Here is a 22,242-nt window from a genome sequence, read left to right on the forward strand (position 1 = left end):
TTAAAGGCCAAGAGAGGGAAAGAGAGAGGAAGTTAACATTAATTGAATACCTGTTATGTGCCACCATATTTGGCACACTAATATATTATCCCTTTTTTACTCTCCTAGCAATTCAGTGAGGAAGTTTATATTATCTCTTTTTCAGCAAGAAAGATAATGCTCAAAGATACTTGTAGAAACTGAGAAGTTCATTTAAAAATCCACATGAAAATGTAAACAATCCAAAACAAAGTGATTTTTGTTTGTTTGTTTTGGCTGTGCCCTGAGGCATGCGGGATCTTAGTTCCCCAACCAGGGATGAACCCCTGCCCCCTGCAGTGGAAGCGCGGAGTCTTAACCACTGAACTGCCAGGGAAGTCCCCAGAGTGATTTTTTAAAAGAAAAACAAAGTTGGAAGACTAACATTACCTGATTTCAAGACTTACTGTAAAGCTTCAGTAAACAAGACAGTGTGGTGTTGGAGAAGGGATACACGTATAAATCGGTGAGATTGGCTAGTGTCTAGAAATAGACCCATAAATATATTGTTAATTCATTTTTGACAAAGATGCCAAGACAGTTTAATGGGGAAAGGAAAATCTTTTCAAGAAATTGTGCTAGAATAACTGGGTATCCATAGAGAGAAAAAAAATGAACCTCATTATCACATATAAAAATTAACTTGAAGAATCACAGACATGTAAAAGCTAAAACTAAATATTTCTAAAAGAAAGCATAGGAGAAAAATCTTTGTGACCTTGAGTTCAAAAAGAGTCCTTAAAAAAGAAAAGATTTCTTAGGTCACAGAAAGCAAAATCACAAAAAAAAAAATTGATATGCTGGATTTGATCAAAATGTAAAACTTGCTCTTTGAAAGACACCATTAAGAGAACAAAAAAAGGCAAGCCACAGAATGGGAGAGAATATTTACAATACATATATCTGATAAAGGACTTGTTTCCAGAATAAAGAATTTTAAAATTTCATCATAAGAAGACAATCCATCTGAGAAAATTGGTTAAATGTTTGAAAAGATTCATTGCAAAAGAAGTTATACTAATGGCAAATAAGAACATGAAAAGATGTTAACATCAATGGGCGTTGGGGAAATGCAAATTAAAATCATAATGAGATACCCCTATACACCCATTAAAATAGTTTAAAAGACTGACAACATTAAAGTTTTCTAGGATGTGGAGCAACTGGAATTCTTGTACACTGTTGTTGGGGAAGTATAGTGGCACAATCGTTTTGTAAAACTGGTAGTTTCTTATAAAGTTAAACATACCATCTATTCATTCTACTCCTGGGTATTTATTTACTCAGGAGAAATGAAAACATATGTTCACAAAAAGTCTTATATATATGTCCTTGAAAGGTGTCCTTGATAATCATAAAGTGAGAAAAGCAAATTTTAGAACATCATGTGTGATAAACGATCCTACTTATATAAATGGAATGATAAACAATAAACTTAATCCAAATTACTTCTTGGAATGATAATGATGCTTGGTGGGGAGGATCATTAACTTTGCTCTTTTTATGATGTAAGGAAATAAACATGAGAACAATTTCTGTTCAAAAAATTATTTACTGAGTTCACTTGGTTCCTACAGTTGAGGACTATGAATAATCTTTAAATAAATATGTTAAGTCTAGTTTTGTTATTTAATAGGTTAGTTTAAATAAGCTTTTCACTAACTTTGAAATTACACTGGTAACTATTAATGAAGTTTCTCATTGATTGACAGGTTAATGGGATTTGCTCTTGGTGGACGTGATGTCCCATTGTTGCTTTCCTTGTTTGGCCCCAGTTGAATAACTTCCATGAATACATAGACTTACAGAATGATAGATTATTAGAGCTGGAAGGAGCCTTAGGGATTCATTTGGTCTAGTGGTTTTTAAATGTCTTCCAAAGTACCCTAGTGGTTGCCACTGGCGGAGGGGGGCTAGGTACAGAGCAGAAAGGGAAGGCCAAGCAAATGGATTTCTAGTCAGGCTTTCAGCCCAGTCGCCTCCCCCTGCCCGAACAGAGCAACTTTACTTTGATCTGTTGTATTTATATATTTTCTGCATAAGATTTTATTTGGAAAAATAATTTGAATGCTTTGGAGGGAAAAAAGACTGATAACAGTGATTTCAACCCTTTCATTTAACAGATTGGAAAAATGATGTCTGGAGAATTTGAGATGTGTTTCCCAGGGTCTGTTCCTATAGAATGATTTGTTTGGAACCTGTTTCTGTTCTGGATGTTGGACAGATTTGTCCACGAGACTGCTGCTTTACAACTCCTCCTGGATTTACCCAGTCACTGGGGTCCCACACACTTGGGGCACACAAACACACACTCTCTCCATTCTCCTACCACTGACCAGTCAGTAACGTAGTTTGGACCTTGGTTTAAGATAACATTTCTATTGAATGTGTTTGCTTCCTATTTCAGCTAGAGACCATTTCTAACTGAGAAATGGCTATCTAGAATCATATAACGTATATGTTACAACAAACAGGGGAGTTTATTTATCATGTTTTCAAAATGTGGTCTATAGAGCCCTAGAGTTTGTGGGGCCCATCTGGGGGGGGGACAAGTACAGGGTTCAGGAGGGTAGGGCCTGGATGCTACTTGGACTGCTCAAATAGCAGCTTAGTTTTATCTTTTGAATGTACTGGGCTTTCACAGAAGATTTCTCTGGAAGAAAGGCTTTCTGCTTTGAAAGAAAGAAGAGGAAGAAGGAAGGGAATTGTGTCCAGCCTCTCACTGTAAGGGTAAGGAAACTGAGGGCCTGCAGTGTTAACCTCCTTCAGCTGGAAAAGCAGTGTGTGGGACATTGAAAGAAGAGTCGGCCTTGGGAATTCCCTGGTGGTCTAGCGGTTGGGACTCAGTGCTTTGACTGCTGTGGCCCAGGTTCAATCCCTAGTCGTGTACCATTTGGCACGGTGCAGCCAAAAAAGAAAGAGTGGGCCTTGAGCCAAGTGAGCTTGGGACAGTCTTTGGCTTCTTTGAGCCTCAGTTTCCTCTTCTGTAAATTTGGGATGCTAATCCCTACATGGTTTTGATGAAGCCCAGGATTAGGTAATAACCTAATGGTTGTGAAAGTATTTTATAAACTGTAAACCCCTAGACTGGGGGTGAAGTACCCCCTCACCCCCAGGGACATGTGGCAATGTTTGGTGCCATGTATGGTTGCCATACTGGGGGATGGGGGAGTGGGGGTACTGACACCTGGTGGGTCGCGGACAGGGATGCCGCTGAAACGACAGCATCCACAACAAAGGAATACCAGCCCCAAATGTCAGCAGTCAAGGTTGGTAAATCCTGCCCGTGACAAATGTAACTTCTCTAGACTTCTCATTCTTTACGACTCCCCTGCCACAGCCCTGCCAGACTACACTCACCCAACACAGGGTCGAATATTCATACATATAGTACATCTGCACACACAGACTCTTTCAGCAACAAACATAATGGGAAATGAAGTGGACAAAAAAAGAAAAAGGAACAAACAGAATAATTAGAATGACTTTTTTTTTTTTTAAATTTGGCCACACCACACGGCTTCTGGGATCCTAGTTCCCTGACCAGAGATTGAACCCGCGCCCTCAGCAGTGAAATCACGGAGTCCTAACCACTGGACCACCAGGGAATTCCCTAGAATGACTTTAAAGAAAGCATAGCTTATAATTTTTAGGTCTTTTTTTTTTTTGACTAAATACATACTTGTTAAAAAAAAAAAAAGAACTGTACTACTTAAAGTGAAAGTCCATTGGAATCTAGATAATGATTATTAACAATTTAACTTGTCATTTTTAAAAGAAGTGGAGAAAGTGAATTTGAAATGCTTTTTATTTATTTATTTTTAAAATTATTTATTTATTTATTTTTGGCTGCATCGTGTCTTAGTTGGGGCACTTGGGATCTTTCGTTGCGGCGCGAGGACTTCTCTCTAGTTTTGTGGCACGGGCTCCAGAGCATGTGGGCTCTGTAGTTGCGGCACATGGGCTCTCTAGTTGTGGCACGTGAGCTTAGTTGCCCTGCAGCATGATGGGATCTTAGTTCCCTGACCAGGGATTGAACCCGCATCCCCTGCATTGGAAGACGGATTCTTAACCACTGGACCACCAGGGAAGTCCCTGAAATGCTTTTTAGAAAGCATGATAGGACCAAGAACTAAAGGATAAAGAGGTGAGCTCACTTCGGCAGCACATATACTAAAAAAAATTGGAATGATACAGAGAAGGTTAGCATGGCCCCCGAGCAAGGATGACACACACATTTGTGAAGCATTCCATATTTAAAAAAAGGGGGGGTACCACTTAGAATAACATTTTGGAGGAATATGGGATATGAAAATATGGTCAATATTAATGGAGGATGGGGAGCCGTTTAGAAAAATGGTACAAGTGAGATGTGTCTGGGAGAGAGGGCAGATGGGGGGGCAGAGCGCAGTGTGGCCCAGGTGCTTGTTTAAAATAATAGAGACCCACCACCAAGTTGCTTCAATTGTGTATATCTTCAGGTAGAATTTGATTAATAGTTAACAGTGTATATGGGAGGAATTGAAATCCATTGCTTTTACTTTATGTTTTGTTTATCCAACCTAAACCTGCATTAGAATGCTTAGGATAATTTGTAATTATTATAACACTCTGACATAATTGTTGATGGATCTGTAGACCTACTTTATTTTGACAAATGTTAGAAACAAATGTTTCTGATTGTTTGTCACAACCTGCACATATAAACTACTCAGAATTCCTTTTTGATAGATTTTAAATGATTAACTGAAGCAAATGATTTGAGCAACATAATTCACTTTTTACTAGGAAGGTAGTCCTAAGAAAGCTGCTAGTTTCTTGGCATCATTTCAGATGACTACATTGAAGTCCATGAGTTGTAGGAATTCTTTTTCTTTTAGCCATTTCAGCATAAGCCTGTATGTGAGCTTATAATATCCCCATCTGATTAGAAGCAAAAATACAGTATATTACTGCTCTAATCTTATGTTGTCTTGACATTAGTATAAATGCTACTAATCTTATGTTTTCCCGGAAGAGATTGGCTGTGACCATTGAAAAAAATCACAGCTTTTTTCCCCTTGTTCCAACTGCAACTTGAAGTTCATTGTATTTCAGCACATGGCTTATCTTTAGGAAGAATTTTTTTTCTTCACTCAGTGTATGAGAACTAAATTTTTGGTTTCTTAATGTATGCAAGCCCAGTGATTTGGAGAGGTTTATTTATGGGGCTTTGTAGAGTACTTATGCCTTTAAGAAAGACTGTAGGCTTCCCTGGTGGCACAGTGATTAAGAATCCTCCTGCCAATGCAGGGGACACGGGTTCGATCCCTGGTCCTGGAAGATCCCACATGCCGCGGAGCAACTAAGCCCGTGCGCCTCAACTACTGAGCCTGCGCTCTAGAGCCCACGAGCCACAACTACTGAAGCTCGCGCGCTTAGAGCCTGTGCTCCGCAACAAGAGAAGCCACCACAATGAGAAGCCCGCACACCGCAACCAAGAGTAGCCCCCGCTCGCCGCAACTAGAGAAAGCCCGCGCACAGCAATGAAGACCCAATGCAGCCAAAAATAAATAAATAAATAAATTTAAAAAAAAAACAAAAAAAGAATGACTGTAGAATACTACTATAATAGAAAGTCAGCTGGGTGCTGTTTCCTAAACCTCATAGTCTTGGGCACCTTATGAGAGCCAGATTTTTAAGAAGACATTTAAATTAAATTAATTAATTAATTTAAAAAATTTATTTATTTTATTTATTTTTGGCTGTGCTGGGTTTTCGTTGCTGTGCACGGGCTTTCTTTAGTTGCGGCGAGTGGGGGCTATTCTTTGTTGCGGTGCGCAGGCTTCTCATTGCGGTGGCTTCTCTGGTTGCGGAGCACGGGCTTCAGGTGTGCGGGCTTAAGTAGTTGTGGCTCGCGGGCTCTAGAGCGCAGGCTCAGTAGTTGTGGCGCACAGGCTTAGTTGTTCCGCGGCGTGTGGGATCTTCCCGGACCAGGGCTTGAACCCGTGTCCCCTCCATTGGCAGGCGGACTCTTAACCTCAGCGCCACCAGGGAAGCCTGAGAGCCAGATTTGAACAGCAAAGAAAAAGTTGCTTGCTCACGGAGGTCCCCGAAATTCAGGCAAGCCATTCCCACACTTTTGTGAATGCTGGTCTGGGATAGTCACCATTTGCACCAATACTACCTTAAGTGCAAAACCATTGGTATATTTTTAAAATATTTGACCCCCTTTTCCATCTCTGCATCTCTGTCCATGACTATATCTTTACCTAAGGATCCCTTATCTAAGAATCATCATAAAGTGTGGTCACTCCCACTCCTCAGAAATTCCTAATCCCTGGTCAGAGTCGTGCTTTAACCTGTCCTGCTTACCTTTAGTACCATCTCTCATTTCTGCTAGGCATGGAGTACACAAAGGCCGGGGGTGGGGGGAGTGTGGTGTTGAGGAGAGACCAAAGTATGTAGGGTCACATTTTTCAGTCAGATAGCAGAGAAGGGAGAATCAGAAGTCTGGACCTAGCTCCCACCTGGCCTACTGCAATGGCTTTCTCCTAACTGGTGTCTCCATCTTTGATGGAGCCTTCTTCAAATCTGTCCTCATTGCTGTGAGTGGGCTGTTGTAAAGTACACATCTGATATGTTGTTTCCCTGCTTAATTTCTGCCACTGCTTCCCTACTGCTTGTAATAGAGGCCAAGATCCTTAGTTTGCCATAAAGGACTGTCTTGCTTTGTCTCCCGCCGCACACTTGGTAACTTAGTAACCGGGAGCTCCTCGTAGTCCATTTCTCTCGTCACCTTCTCTCCCACTCCCTTCTCTAACCCTCCAGGATGGTTTGGGTACCCTCCTCAGTGCCTCGAGCACATCCTGTTTCTGTCATTGTTCCTTGTACTTTGAGTTTCTAATTATCAGTAGGCTCTAACACTAAATCATGAACTTACTGAGTGCGGGACCTTATTTCCTGGGGCCTAGCATAGTGCTTGGCACACAGTGGGTGCTCAGTTTGTGTAATGAAGGAAATGCCCACACATAGTGTTGGCTAGGATGAATTTTGGAAGGTATTTCGTTTCCTTTGGTAAGTCAGGTTGATTATAATAACTTTGTATATCTGTGAGGAGGCCATACTGGTGGCAGGGTTAACATGGTGACCAAAAACGAGGCCTCTGGAGTCAGACTGCCTGGGTTCAAATCCCAGACATGTGACCTGAGGCAAGTTACTTAACCTTTCTGTGTCTCAGTTTCTTGGTCTATAAAATGGGGCTAATAAGAGAAGTTTATTGTGAAGATGTAATGAGGTAATTTAATCCTGAAGCATTAGTGCTTAGCAAATGCTCTTCACTTTATGTGATGTTATTTGGTGTTCATGAAAACATTGTAGATGTTGCATTTGTATAAATCAAGTTATATTTTAGATTTGTTAAGGGAATTTGGTATTAAAAGGTTATTTGATGACTTTTAAATAGCACCAATGTTTTATTTTTATTTATTTATTTATTTATTTATTTATTTATGGCTGCGTTGGGTCTTTGTTGCTGTGTGCGGGCTTTCTAGTTGCGGCAAGCGGGGGCTACTCTTCGTTGTGGTGCGCAGTCTTCTCATTGCAGTGGCCTCTCTTGTTGTGGAGTACGTGCTGTAGGTGCACGGGCTCAGTAGTCGTGGCTCGCAGGCTCTAGAGTGCAGGCTCAGTAGTTGTGGCGCACGGGCTTAGTTGCTCTGCGGCATTGGGATCTTCCTGGACCAGGGCTCGAACCTGTGTCTCCTGCATTGGGAGGCGGATTCTTAACCACTGTGCCACCAGGGAAGCCCCAGCACCAATGTTTTTATAATTATCCAGGTAGAAGTTCTCAGCATTTTCTTCCCCACTGCACCCCCCCAAAACCCCAGATACACATACACACACTTAATCAGTTCTTTTTTTTTTTTTCCTTTTTTTTTTTTTAAATTATTTATTTATTTATTTATTTATGGCTGTGTTGGGTCTTCGTTTCTGTGCGAGGGCTTTCTCTAGTTGTGGCAAGTGGGGGCCACTCTTCATCGCGGTGCGCGGGCCTCTCACTATCGCGGCCTGTTTTGTTGCGGAGCACAGGCTCCAGACGCGCAGGCTCAGTAATTGTGGCTCACGGGCCCAGTTGCTCCGCGGCATGTGGGATCTTCCCAGACCAGGGCTCGAACCCATGTCCCCTGCATTGGCAGGCAGATTCTCAACCACTGCGCCACCGGGGAAGCCCCTTAATCAGTTCTTAAGTCCTGTAAATTCTGCCAGCAAAATGTCTCTTCCAAGTAATCCTACACACCTTAGTCAGATGAATCTTCTTAAAGCACAGCTTCAGTCATGTTATGCCTTTCTAAAAAGTCTTCAGGGAAGCCCCTGCCTCCTGAATTAAGTGCTGTGCAGACTGCTTGGTCCAGCTTCTGGTGCCTTCAGAGGCCCCCGTCCCTTTCTAGCCTTGTCTCCTGCTCTCAGGGACACGCCTAGACCGCCCCCGCTCCCATTTCCCTGCACAAGCCCTGCTTCTCTGCGGCTGCTGGGTGGGGCGTGCCACCCCACCTCCCCAACTCTGGCTGTTAAAAGTCTACCATTTAAGACAACTCAAATGCCACTTCTTTCTTGAAGATTAAAAAAAACAAAAACAAAAACTCTGCTAAATGTGTTCCCACCTTCCTGTCGACCAGCAGAACACTGACCCTCTCCCGGCACCAAGGATCTGCTTTTGTTCAGTTTTCTGGATACCTGACTTGTTATTCCTTCTTGATCCCAAGCTCCCCAGGGAAGAGACTGTCTTATTTATTTCTGACCCTTGTTGAACCCAGTACTCTTGCCCTTCAGTGCTCAGTAAATATTTGTTCTTGAAATGCTTTTTGTGGGAAAAGAAGGCAATTACAATTACTGTGTGCAATGCACTGTTTTTCCAAGCTTTTTACACATTTTATATTGTTTCATCCTTGCTATTCCCCAGTCAGGGATAGGCAATATTAGTATTCCTATTTTTCTATACGAAGAAACTGACCCCTAGAGAAGGTATATAATTTGTCCAGGGACTGAGACATACCACTAGTAAGTAACCTAATCAGTATTCTCAATCATGTTTAACCTATGTTACCCCCAAGTCCACATAACCCTATAACTGAAGTGTAACCACTGGGTAACATTTCCCACTCTTTGAAGAATAAACACTACATACTCTAGTGATGTGCTCCAAGAGGAAAGAAATTTATCCCCAGTGCCTTCTACTTAATAAATGCTAATAAATATAGATCAAGTAAATGTATAAGGAAAAGAAACCATTGGTTCTTGTTTCTCCATTGATTTTTCATTTGAATCAGGAATAGGCAACAACGTAATAGCTATAATGATGTATACATAGGATATAATGAATCCCTGATTCTTATATTTACTTTCACAAAGATGAGAATCCAGTTACTGATATTGATGAGGAGGGGCTGGAGGTATTGAGAGGGAAGGGACTTGCTGGAAAATACCAGTTGAATACTGTTCAACTGTCCCTTTTGAACAGTTTGAATTCATTTTATCTCCAGCCAGTGCACAGAGGGAGGTACATCCCAGCTTGACTTGTTGACTGTTTCTCATTGATTCTAAGTCATTTCAGGGTTTTGTTATCACTCTTGATAAGTCAAACATCTGTGGTTTCTGTTGTTTTCTTGAGGGATTGAAGAGTCACATAGTCATAAATTACCCATGCAGAGCACTACAGTCCAGAAAATCCAGAAAAACACTTTGTGTCATGTAACAATAGACTAGTCTCCCTGCTGCTCTCCTGACCTCTCCCTGAGGTTTATCTCTGCGAATAGGGAAGAGCCATGATTTTGGAGTCAGACAGCTTGGGTTTGAATTCCCCTTTTTAGTTGTGTGTACTTGGATAAGTCACTTAACCACTTTACATTGTTTCCTCTTCTGTAAGACAAGATCATAGTATACCTCATAGGTGGTTCTGTAGATCAAATGAAATAATATATAGAAACGTTAGTACAGTGCCTGCCACTCTATAAATGTTAGTACCTCCAAATCACCCTCGCCCCCATAAATGTAACACATGGCATCTTTTATTGTGTTTATTGAAACTTAGTAATTCTGCATTTTTTCAATGTCCCTTTAATAATTAATCTTCAGAGCGTCTTCACATTTTCCTACATACTGTGCCCACATGTGAATTAACTAACTATATTTTAGTAAAATGTGTACAGCCATGTTTCTTTTTTGCATTCTTGGAAAGTTGTACGACTGTCAGAACTCTGAAAGCTAGATTATGTGCTATATGCACTCATTTAAAAGGACCCTTTTTGTGAGTTTGGCTTTTCTTCAAGCAGAGCACACCGGTAATGACTTCCACATTTACCTTCCCTATCTTTACTGCTTTCTGCTGACTGCTTTACTTGTTCTGATCAGAATCCTGGTATTTGATGTCCCCCGGAGAAATTCCTACAGATGTTTCAGCCTCTGTCTAGTCCGATAGGCAACGGGAAGGTTAAGGTCTTGTAAAATAGCCACCTTCTTAGTCTATTTCCTACATACCCTGCAGCAATGTTGACTTGTGAGAAGCTGATTAACACAGACCACATTTACCATCTCTGGGCCTTTGGTCTGGCACACTTTCTTGGTTAATTCACATGACTTGGCATTTACACGTGGACACCTGGGACAATCTGTCTTTGCCTCAAAGGATTAAGTAACACAGTTTGGAGTTGACTTAAAACTTTTTTTTTTCCCCTCATAAATTGGGCCCTGAGCATCTTTCATAAACCAGGAATGTTTCTTGGAAATGTAATTCTCACCAAACTCAGTCCCGAGGGTACTTTTCTATAAAAGCACGTTCTTGTTTGTCTGTCACAACAAATGCATTTGATGATTGTAATAGTGTTGATAGAAACATGATTGAACAGGAAAGCACACCCATTCTAAATAGGCCAGTTTGATATTAATCCATGTTCAAAGCATAAATATAGCTTTATTAAACACAAGACAGCTCTAGGAAAATCTTTATTATATTTTAAAGCAAAATGTTCTAGTTCAGCAGTGAGTCTGAAGGAATCTCCTATTTTTAAAAAATCATGTAGCAAAACCTGATGTATTTCTATAAACAGTTGCTAATGCCTATGAAATAAAGTCAACTATGCAAAGAGTGGGAAAAATAGATTCTGATTTTCAGCTCTGGTTCACCCACAGTGTGATCCTCCGCAAGCCAGGGAGTTGTGTTTTAATAGAGGATTTAACTATTACCTTACAGTTTTGACATCTTTTGAGTTTGTTTAGAAAGGTAGCAGAACTTACTACTATTTATTGAAGTCTGTGTCAGACACTGCAGATACCTTTACATTTTCCTAATACAGCAGCCCTAGGAGATGGTTTTCACTCTACAGATGAGCACGCTGAGGGCGGGCGAGGTTAAAGCACTGACCTAAGGTCAGAGAGCTGGCTGGTGAGGATGGCCCAGTGGTCTGAACTGGGCCTGTCTCGTGACAGCATCGGTGCTCTTGCCATCCCACTCAGTGGGAGAGTAAATCTCTCATTTTTTGGAAGCTGTATCTTTTCTTTCAGACATTTAAGAATAAAGTTGTTTGGCCCATGGCTCCTAGGATCTTGAAAACTTGCTTGTAATTCCTGTAGTTTCTCATATTCATAAACTGCCAGTTGAATATGGTAGTTAAGTTTTTGCTCGTACATCTTGTTATATTATACAAATTAAAATGGAGTTGCTTTGCAATTTTAATTTTTAGATGCAGATGAAAATTTAGCATTGATAACTATACATTAGACTTATGAATTTAGGAGCTTTGTTTAAAATGTTAACTATAAGCTGGAGTGAGATCTTAATTATATGATCAATTATTGATAAATAAAGTGGGTCTATGGTCTTCTTTCCCCTGTGATCAATCTTTCATAGAAATGTTTTCTAAGTGACTTTCTAAGGATTTTTTTATGCCTCTCCCAACAATGAGTTATTCTTCCTCAGTTGAAAGTCCATTGGCAATTGCAACTTCTACAAAGTTGATTCCACAGGAACCTTTATTGCTCCAACTTGTTCTGCTTAGGGACTGATATCCAAAGTACACTTCTGGGACTTCGCTGGCAATCCAGTGGTTAAGACTCCGCGCTTCCACTGCAGGGGCCCGGGTTTGATCCCTGGTCGGGGAACTAAGATCCTGCATGCCATCCGGCGTGGCCCCCCCAAAAATTCAAAGTACATTTCTACCCCAGGACTGCAGTCAGATTATGTAGCCTGCTTCTTAATTCTTGCTGATTATGTTTGCTTTCTCAATAATTTCAGTGAAGTCAAGCTTTATGATATATGGCATGGTAAGAGCAAAGACTTTTCTAAAAGTTGCATTGATTTAACTAGAAGTGGTCCATATGTCACAGTGATGGCCATCAGCATAGTTCCGCCCACCCCCACACAAAGTGTGGCTTAGGGTATACACTGGTATCCTGCTGTTGGTTGTTATTCTTTTAAATTTGTTATGAATTGTTAAGGAATTGCTTCTTTCTAAAAATGTGTGTTTATCTACTAGCTGGTTTTATGATGTCCTTTTGGGCACTAAGCATGCCCTAAAGTGCAGGGTTAGCTTGATTCAGAGTAATTTCTTTTTGAAAGAATTTGTGCCAATTCTTTTTCCTCTCCAGAAGAAATGGTTTCAGAGCATGGGCTCCCTGCCTAATATCAATTCCATAAGGCTTCTCTGTTATGGGGTGGGGGTTTTTTTTGTTGTTTTTTTTTGGTTTTTTTGCCTTGCTCCCCACCTGCCTTGGTGGACTTTGCCATTAGGAAGATGTGTACCTACAATCAGGCATTTCTTTACTTTAGGGTTATTTGTCATTCCAGACATCGTGGGCCAAAAGAACAGGCTTAAAAGGGGAGGCAGAGTTATATAAATTTTATTCATAGTTAAATATTTGCTTCCAGGGAAGGTGAAAAATGCTTTGTACTTTTTCCTTTGGCTTTTTCTTCTAAGAGAACTTGTCATGCAACAGCAAAAAAAAGTGGCCAAAGGCAGAGAAAAACTCTTCTCTTTTCCATGTTGGTTTGTTTTCATTGTAAGACAAACCTTTCATGTTTTATTGTTATGAAGTTTAAACCTGGCCTAGAGGTGCCAATCTTTAGTGGAAACAGCTGCAGAGTTGGTGTCCCCTAATCAGGTGGGACTTTCTTTGAAGCAACATGTTGCCTTTTAAAAGAAAATTGAGCATGTGAGAACTTGAACCTGTAAAACTCATCAGCAGTTCCACCACTGTTTATCTCTTAAATAACCGAGGTAGCTAACTTAAAGTAACACGTTGGCATTTAAACATCATTTTCCATATTATTTTTTCTGAAGAGAACAGACTTGATATTTTGTGTCTTAAAAATATAGAAATGGAGAAGAAAAGTCTCATAGGAATTGAAGATGTAGCAGCCCAATTTAACTAAGACCGTAGAGTACACTCTGTCTTTGGGCTAGTCTGAACTGTAGTTTTGATCTCATATTTATACTTGCAGGTAAATGCCTTTAATCAGAGCAAAACTGGGCGGTCACGCATATACCTGAACTTAAATGAAGTCTAGAGAGGGAAGATTTTCTGCTCTGTACTGGTTGATGTTGAAGCATTTCTCCTCTTTGTGGTTGAGTGATACTGGTAGCAGTGGGTTTAGCATCGTTCTTGGTCTACTGTTAGGAAAAGTTGAGCATCAGAGGGCTTTCTTTCCTTGGGGGAAAATAGGAGAGACAGGAATGGAATCAGAGGGACAAGAAAAATGCTGAAATATTTTCCTTTTGGGCTTTTGATTTGTTTGCCAAAAAATTGCCTTCCAGATGGAGAAGACCAAAAGCTCTGATTGTAAGCCATTATGTTTTTACTGGCCTAACTCCCCATCCCATTGCCTGGTTTGAAATCTGTAGGCCAGTCCAAATTCTTTACCTCATTTTCTAGTACCAATTTACTGTCTTACTCATCTTCCAGCTGCAAGGGGGTGAGGCAAGTTGCTTTGAAATTGAACCCTGTGCCATTTTATAAACCAAGCAACAGCAGATTCTTGCTGAGGGCTATCGATCGTGATAGTTGCCATTTCCGTGAAGTTCTTGAATCACACCTACCAGGTAGAATTGTGTCTGTGACATGTGCTGTAGGATTAGTCTGGGAATGAATCGGAACAAGCCCATCTGGCCTTGTGCAGACTTGTTACTACCCTGGTTGCCTAGCGTTCTGGGCTGTTGCATAGGAAGCACAATTTGGTTTTTGGCTGTATCCTACTTCATTGGCAGTAGAAATCTTGACACTCCAATTTCCCTTGGAGGTAATGATTGTTTAGGGGTTGAAGTTGTAGGGGAATCCAGTGTCAGGACATAGTGGGTATAGTGGCTTTGGAGTCTGGCAGACTTGGGCCCAGTTCATTGTTCTTCCACTAACTGAGCATGTCCTTGAGCAAGTTATTTTCTGCGTCTGGAAACTGGGGGGTAATACCATATCAGGGTGTTGTTTGGTTTAAAAGATTTTTTTTTTTTTTTTGGTAGAATAGGGAGGGAATGTTGGGTACTCATGGGAAGTACTGATGTTTGTTCCTTTTCCTTCTCTTTATATCAGCCTTGAATAGGTTAACTATTGTGGTCTGTAAACTGACGAGTTTTCCATCATTTTATTAAATTACATGGAAATTAGGATGACATGAGTGATCTTCAAATGTTGCATTTTAAAGTTGGGCGCCAGTACCTAATGCAGGGTCTATTGGACAGTACAAAGTAATGATTTTTCATTAAAATTCATATTTGTATAGGATATAGTCATAGGAAGGAAATACACATCATGGCCACCTATAGACTGTAAGAGAAAATTATCAGAAATCATTCTGGATGATAGCATAAACACTTTCTTCAGGCCAGCATCAGCTGGATTGTTGCATAGGTGAAGCAAAAAAGGTGTGGATTAGCTTGTTTGCTCAAGACGAAGTTCTCTGTGTTTGGAGCAGAAAGGTCAGGTTTGCTGACTGAGGAGTACTTTGAATGTTCACACTGCAGTAGCCTAAATTCATGGTTAGACAGGAAAGAAGCTCTTGGAATTTCAACAGCACGTATTCGAAAACCATTAAGGCAAGTGAGAATTGGGACTTTAATGTGGTGCTTAATTGTAAAGAGGTTGGTCGGGGTCTCTGTTGGACCATGGAGCAGACACTTAGTAAAGAGCATCAGAATACTCTGAAAAGTCTGAAAACAATTAATCTGTCAAGTCTGGGGGAAAAAAATCAGATCTTAGCTGTCTTCGTTGGCATTTATAACTTACTTTTTTGATAATGGAAAAATAAGTTTATCTCAAAGTTTGGGACATGTATCTCTACAGTATGTGAGATGATTTTTTTCCCTAAAGTAGTACCACAGGTAAATGTTTTTATTTTAATGGTTCTACATTCATTTTAACACATCTTATGAAAAAAATATAGCTAGCAGTCAAATCTATGATTATACTAGTATTATTTAAGTTGAGGTTGAATTTATATAATTAAATACATACATTGATGGTTTTTTCAAAGAAAATAAGTGTGCAGATGAAGTACGCATTAGCAAAAATTATGACTGTAGCAGTGACCAAGGTTTGAGAAATATTGGTCAAAATGAGAATTTAACCTTTTTTTGTTTTTTTTTTTAACCCCAAGCTTACGTTCCTATGAAGTTTGATTTAAAATTAGGTATTAAAAATTTTTTTTCCTACCAGATCATTAAAACAGGCTTGCATTTGTTCTTTTATTTTGAAAGATAGTGGTTAAAAATGCCCTGTGAGTAAAATGAGGAGAGGGGATTAATCTTCACATTTGAGAAAGTGCTTTCCCTCTGTCTGGACACTCTGACTTGTGTTTGACTTGTGACAACCTTTGGCAACTGTTCTGGATCACTCCTTTCCATCTTCCTCAAAAAGTAGCCATCACTCAAAGTGCTGAAACGACAAGGGGAGCTTCCTGCTGACATTGTTTACCTGATGTGCTGGCTGTGGCACCCCTGCGGAAGGTGGGTGGGAGAGCCCAAGGTGCTGGACGCTATTCGCAAGCAGCGCAGAGAGCCTGTACTCGGGAACTGTCTCCTGGTTTGTTCCCCCACCCCTAAGACTTGTTTAGACAGAATGGTGAAGAAAGTTCTCATCCCCTATTGGGGCAAAGGGACCAAAGGCATAGATAAAGCCTCTGACAACAAGAAGGAAGGTTAGAAATGAGAAAATCATCTCTCTACCAATTAAAAAATCTGTTTTATAAGTGTTCACATTTATGAAATGTTCGTTTTGTTTTTGTCATTACTATTAAGATATTTAACATGTTTTTCCTCCCTCTTTGTAGGTACTGGTTTTGGATTAGGACTTGTTTTCTCACTTACCTTCTTTAAAAGTAAGTGTGACTCTTCCTACCTTTACAACATAATGTTTAGTGTATAGGTGCACATGGCAGGGACGCTTCCGGAAGGCATGGCTACGTGGCTGCCAGTCCATCCATTTGTGGGTTTAGGTAGAGGCCTCTGTAAAGTGAGCTAGACAAAGACCGTCGACTCGAAAGAGGTCAAAATGGGTTGGGCATCTCCAGAATTCCCCCTGGGCATTGAGTCACGGTGCCTGATATCTTCATTAAAAAAAGCCTGTACTTTATGCCAGTGAGTCATTTGGCCAAATCTACACTCTCAGATAATTCTAATTAATTATAATTGTTTCTAAAGGAACTTGAAAACGAGAGTCCTGCTGGTAGTAAAAAAGTAGACCAGAAATACCCATGCTTTTTGGCCAAAAATTCTCCTAAGCAAAGGGCAGGAAATGCCCCTTTCATTTTGTGGAAGAACTTCTGCAGTTTGGATATTGAATAGAAGCCAAAGGGGTCACTTTGACCTCTTTCCATGAAGAACTGGTGGGGAATACACAACTAGAGAATTATAATTAACACATAGTGCTGATGTGAAATAATCATGGCATTGGCTTAAGAAAACCTCATGACTTACTAGAATTAAAATATGTAAATATTGGTGAAATTCTATTTTTAAAAAAATAAATTTATTTCTTTTTGGCTGCGTTGGGTCTTCGTTGCTGTGCGTGGGCCTTCTCTAATTCCAGTGGGGGCGGCGGGCTGCTCTTCGTTGCGGTGCGCGGGCTTCTCATTGTGGTGGCTTCTCTTGTTGCGGAGCACGGGCTCTAGGCGCGCGGGCTTCAGTAGTTGCAGCACGTGGGCTCAGTAGTTGTGGCGCACGGGCTTAGTTGCTCCGAGGCACGTGGGATTTTCCCGGACCAGGGCTCGAACCCATGTCCCCTGCATTGGCAGGCAGATTCTTAACCACTGCGCCACCAGGGAAGTTCCAGAAATTCTTACATATTTTAAAAATTCAAAGACCTTACCGAAAGGTGGTTTGATTTCTAAGTTTAAGAATTAGTTAAAATGAGCAAATGGTTAGAACTGACACAGAAAAGTTAAGAGGTTCAACTGTGTCTACTGTTTTCATATTGTACCACTTATTAATACCTCAAATCTAGCAGCATGGGTACTTAATAGAGCCCCCTTTCCCATTTTTTGGCTGGTGATTAAACGTTGACAGAAGTGTATGGCATATTATAGTCAACAGTATGATGCATGTTGAGTATTTATTGAACCCTAAGCAAATGTATTTAAGCTGGAGAAAAGCTTTATTTTCTCTTAATGGTTCCCTATTGGGATTTTCCTTTTCTGCTCACCAGGAAGAATGTGGCCATTAGCCTTTGGTTCTGGAATGGGGTTGGGAATGGCCTACTCCAACTGTCAGCATGATTTCCAGGCTCCATATCTTCTACATGGAAAATATGTCAAAGTATGTACAGAATTGATATTTCTCTTTCTTTCTCCTGAGTCCCCGAAGAATTCTTTAGAGTGCATATAATTGATAAATACACTGTCATGTCACTGTGGCACCACTGAGATCCTAAGTGCTCAGCGTTTATCATTAGGGTAAAGTAGATCCGTATTAAATATCTGATATCTATAGGTAGCACTTTTGTTCGAGATCTCAGAGTGCCCTGTAAACATCTCACACACATTCAAGCTAAACCTAAAGACTTCTGAACTCAGCCGTTATTCTGCTTTCTACTGAAGAGGGCAGGTTCTTGACTGTGAGTCCCACATGATTCTGCCGAAGTCCTTGTCTACAGATGGGTTTTTAATGATGCAGACAGGATGAAAAAGTGTAACACATGCCTCAAGAGGAAGGAGGTAGCACGGTTCCTAAAGTTTTTGTGTGTAGCAGCCCTTGGACAGAGGTGCTATTTATTTTTGTATCCCCAGGGCCTGGAACAAAGTAGGTGCTCAAATAAATGTAAAATAAATGAATGAAATAAATTGTGTATCTTATTAGATGTGCCTATGGCCTCAGGCTTATTAAGGCATGACCTTTATAGCAACACAAGCTTCGTGAAGAGCTTCACAGTCTCTGGATGTGTAGAATCATCTACTTTCTTGGTTACCCTGGAGCTAGAATCACTGTGATCTGGGCAGCAGCAGGGGGCCAGTGGAAAGAGCACAGAAGCCAGGACACCCAGATGTGAGTCCTGGTCCATCACTTGCTTTCTATGTGCTCTTGAGTTTTTCACTTCTGAGATTGTTTTCTGTCTGTAAAATGAGGGTAGTAATTTCTGCCTACAGGGTTGTTGTGAGGATTAAATGTGAAAATGTTTTTAAGCTATGAGGTGCTATCTATATATATATAAATAGAAATGTTGGTAATTATAATTGAGGCCAACTAAGAAAGGGTGATTGACTCGTTCATTGTTCCACCATAATAACAAGTAGGGCAGAAAAGGAGGTACAGATGAGTGTCCCAGTTCTGGTCAAAAGCTGTAGCCATAAGGGTGACCGAATCTTAAATGACAGTGTGCCACCACAGCTCGGTTGCCTCTGTCTGAGAACGTGCTCAGACGGTCAGCTGCCTACTGACCAGCCTGTGCGGGCCTGGGGCGAGGACTGGGAGCCGGGGAGTCGGCCAGCGGGAAAGCCTGGCAGGCGTCTCCCAGGCCCTCCGCGGCCATGACCCACCCCTGCGCCGGAGCCAGGGTGAGGCAATCAGAGGGACAGCGCGAGTGAGCGGAGGCGCAGCTGCGTGGCATCAGCGCTGACGACCGGCGGTTTCCACTGCTCCCTGGCGCCTCGCTCTCTTGGCGCCACGGCTGAAGTTAGAGGAGAACATAAAGGAACAGGGAGAGGAGCTTCAGGTCTTTTAATTGTTTGAAATGTTTTCATTGTTCCAAACTGAGTTGTCATGGATAATGGCTCGGAGTGATTATATGTGGATGTATTTAATGGCTGGGAGTTACTGTGGAAAATATTGTTACAGTATTTACAGCCTTGTGTGTACTGCTACAAAATGGCCTTGTAACTTTATCTGAACTGGAGTCTGTGCCTTGATGTCGTCATCCTCCATTCCCTGAAAAGAGGAACAAAATCCCAACTTGGGGCTTTTTCAGTGTAGTCATATCATGGTAATTGCTTGCTGAGTGCCTGCTATGACCTGTGGACCATCCTAGGTGCTTCATCTTTGAGAAGGCCAAATTTTACTGAGGTTAAGAAACTTGCTGAAGTTCCTGTCATTAATAGGCCATTTGATTCCAGAGCCGTGCTCTTTCCACTCACCTGGGATCCGTCCCTTTGATGGGTTTTGGGAATATGGTTATCCAGGTACCGCCTGTTCAGCCCTGTTCCGTTCCTTTTCTGTTTTCCCCCCTCAAAGATTGAGGAGCCACTCTGAAGAACCTGGGCTGGAAGGATACAGTCCTCTTGTGAGGCAGATTTAAAGCAAACAGAGTGGTAAGGCTTGGGGCCCGTTGGTCCTCGGTCTGACCTGCGGCAGCAAGTTAGAGAGGGTTGTCAGAATGCTGTGTGCACAGTTCTAACCTGAGTGTCCTTACTTTACAGGAGCAGGAGCAGTGACTTACATCTGAGAACATCCCGGTGGGAGGGAAAGAGAAATCATGTTTATTCCTCAGGAATACTGAAGTGCCCTGGAGTAAGCTGACACTCTTCTGTAACAATGTTATCAGTAATGCTTTAAACTCCAGCACACTGTTTATGTATTTGAAACCAAGTCTGTTTCTTGTTTTGTATTTTCTCTCTGTAAATTGCAAGGAGGTGGTCTTAAAAGAAATAAATTAAACAAAAATAGGCAGCCCAGTGCATTGCCTGTGTTTCTTTGCCTTTGGTCTCTGAGCGGGAGGAAAAGAATATTTGGACTGCCAGCAGCTGTAACCGCCTGGTCCCAGCCTCTCTTTAGAGCCTTCCTGGAACCACAGCCGTTGTGCATTCCTCCCCACTCGCCCCTTAACGTGTAGTTTCAGAGCTGCATCCACCTCATAAATCGGAGCTTGGAGAGTGCTGCTGCGTTGTCCGAAGAAGATGACAAATGCCTTGAGGATCCTCGCTTGCTCTGGCCGTTCTTTAAAACCCTGTGTTCTCATCATTGGACCTGGCTGGGCACGTCTCAGCTGTGTCTGCTGCGCTGAGGTCAGCTAGTGGGCTGTCTTGGCAGGTACGGAACCTCACTGTGTCTGTCAGTGGCTCACTCCGTTGATGTCATGGTTCCCCACAGCTTCAAGGAGCTTGGCACCGTCTGGGCCTCAGCACTGGGGGCTTTGTCCTGGGGGCTGGGGAGAGCTCGTGGCTCACACAGCTGGCCGGAAGGCCATGTTTGGGGTTGATTTCATCTTCACATAGCAGCTGAAGTCTGAGGACAAAAGGGCCACTACTCATGCCCCTCTGTGAATTTATCCCTTTGGTTTCACTTGAACCAGGGAGGCTAGACACAAAAGTAGTATTGTAGCAATTTCTTCTAAAAATGTGCAGAATCTCAGAGCTCAGTCTTTCAGATCTTATTTCTCTCTCTTTATAAGAAAATTAAGATGGGTGGAACTGTATCCCACTTGTCCCTTTAAATGTTGATTGCGCATCTGCTGTGAGCTGAGCACGGTTATAGGCAGCAGAGATAAATGGATGAGAGACAAGACACAGGCCCCTTTAAGGAGCTTAGAGTCTGAAGCAAAGACAGACACACAAACTCTTTTTGACACTGGACGAGGAGGAGTGTAGACAAAGTGCAGTGACAGCAAAGGAGAAGGAGCAACTAAGTCTCCTTAGGATGGCCTGGCAGAGGAGGAGAGGACATGGACTGAAACTTGAAGTTGATTGGACCTTCCAGACAGACAGGAAGAGAGGGAAGGTAGCTTTTGCAAAGGCTCAGAATCATGGCAGTGCGTTTTACTGTTGGGGAACCACAAGTAGGTCAGTATAGCCAGAGTGTGCAGGGGCAGGAGAGGTGTGGGGGATGGGGTGGGCATCAGGGTGGGGCTGGTGTCTGACCCCAGTTCGGGAACAGTGATTAGACAGTTCTTGCAAGTGTAGGTATACCTTCTCCCCTTTTCCTTCCTTGTCCTTCACCCCAGCCCCCTTCCCAGAAAGGTGTGCTAAACTCTGGACCAAAACAGGCAACAGTGGCTCTCGGCCCTACAAACTGTCCAGGCTCCTCTGCTCTCTGGGCTTTTTCATTTCTTTGGATCAGTTGAAGCCCAGAGATGGGCCTGAGCCCAGGACTGGAAGTCATGGCCCTGGCCTGCCATAGCCATTCCGCTGCTTTTCACTCTGCCCTCTTCATTCCATGATCAAGACACTCATGTAATTAAAAGAAAAATAACCTTACAACCCGTTTCATCTCTTACACTTTTCTCCATATTCGCTTTAAAAGTTACTATTTCCTCCCAATTTTTCCATCTTTATTCAGGCAGAGAGGAGAATAACAGGTCCCCTCCCAAAAAAGACAAAAACAGAAAACACAGCATGCCCACTAATTCTCTAGATGTGTCAGTAGAATATGGAGTGGAAATGGACACTGGAATCAGACTTCTCTATGTCATTCGTTATTAGGTTTTAGGCATTTATTCGGATGGACCCCTTTGCCCGGCATCTTTGAAACACCACTTGTGTGTTTTGAGAAACTGAGCTCTGTGAGGGAATAGTTCTGGGCAAAGGCCAGCCAAGGGAAGCATTGGCTGTTTGCTTTAACTCCAGAGTACTTTGTATTCCCGCCTTGTAGCTCTTAGCAGAGACTGGCCCAAAGCACAATGCTCGATCTTGTCCCCTCTCCCTGCTCCCGTCTCAAATCACCTTTCAGAAAGTCCCAGCTTGTTGGCAAAGGCACACATTCTGTTCTCCTTTAAGTTTCATCAGAAATTCAAGTCCTCTGGGGCCGTATTCCCTTGTGGGCCTGTGAAACTTTGCTTTTTGTC

At 41.9% G+C, this 22,242-nt stretch overlaps 1 protein-coding gene and 1 non-coding gene across 2 annotated transcripts in view; both read left to right on the forward strand.

Annotated features, from left to right (window-relative positions):
• MICOS10 (mitochondrial contact site and cristae organizing system subunit 10) overlaps positions 1 to 20,137 on the forward strand; it is a 35,224-nt gene extending 15,087 nt beyond the window's left edge. The window contains exons 2-4 of the mRNA XM_059915182.1: positions 16,307 to 16,354; positions 17,680 to 17,789; positions 19,883 to 20,137. Coding sequence (XP_059771165.1) covers positions 16,307 to 16,354; positions 17,680 to 17,789; positions 19,883 to 19,897 — 173 coding nt within the window. The 3' untranslated portion in view covers positions 19,898 to 20,137. The remainder of the gene's footprint in view (positions 1 to 16,306; positions 16,355 to 17,679; positions 17,790 to 19,882) is intronic.
• LOC132354614 (U6 spliceosomal RNA) lies at positions 4,168 to 4,278 on the forward strand. Its single transcript, XR_009499348.1, has one exon. It is a non-coding gene; the product is annotated as a U6 spliceosomal RNA (small nuclear RNA).
• Positions 20,138 to 22,242: the final 2,105 nt, after the last annotated feature.

Source organism: Balaenoptera ricei, chromosome 1 (assembly GCF_028023285.1).
Source record: "Balaenoptera ricei isolate mBalRic1 chromosome 1, mBalRic1.hap2, whole genome shotgun sequence".
Classification (NCBI taxonomy): domain Eukaryota; kingdom Metazoa; phylum Chordata; class Mammalia; order Artiodactyla; family Balaenopteridae; genus Balaenoptera; species Balaenoptera ricei.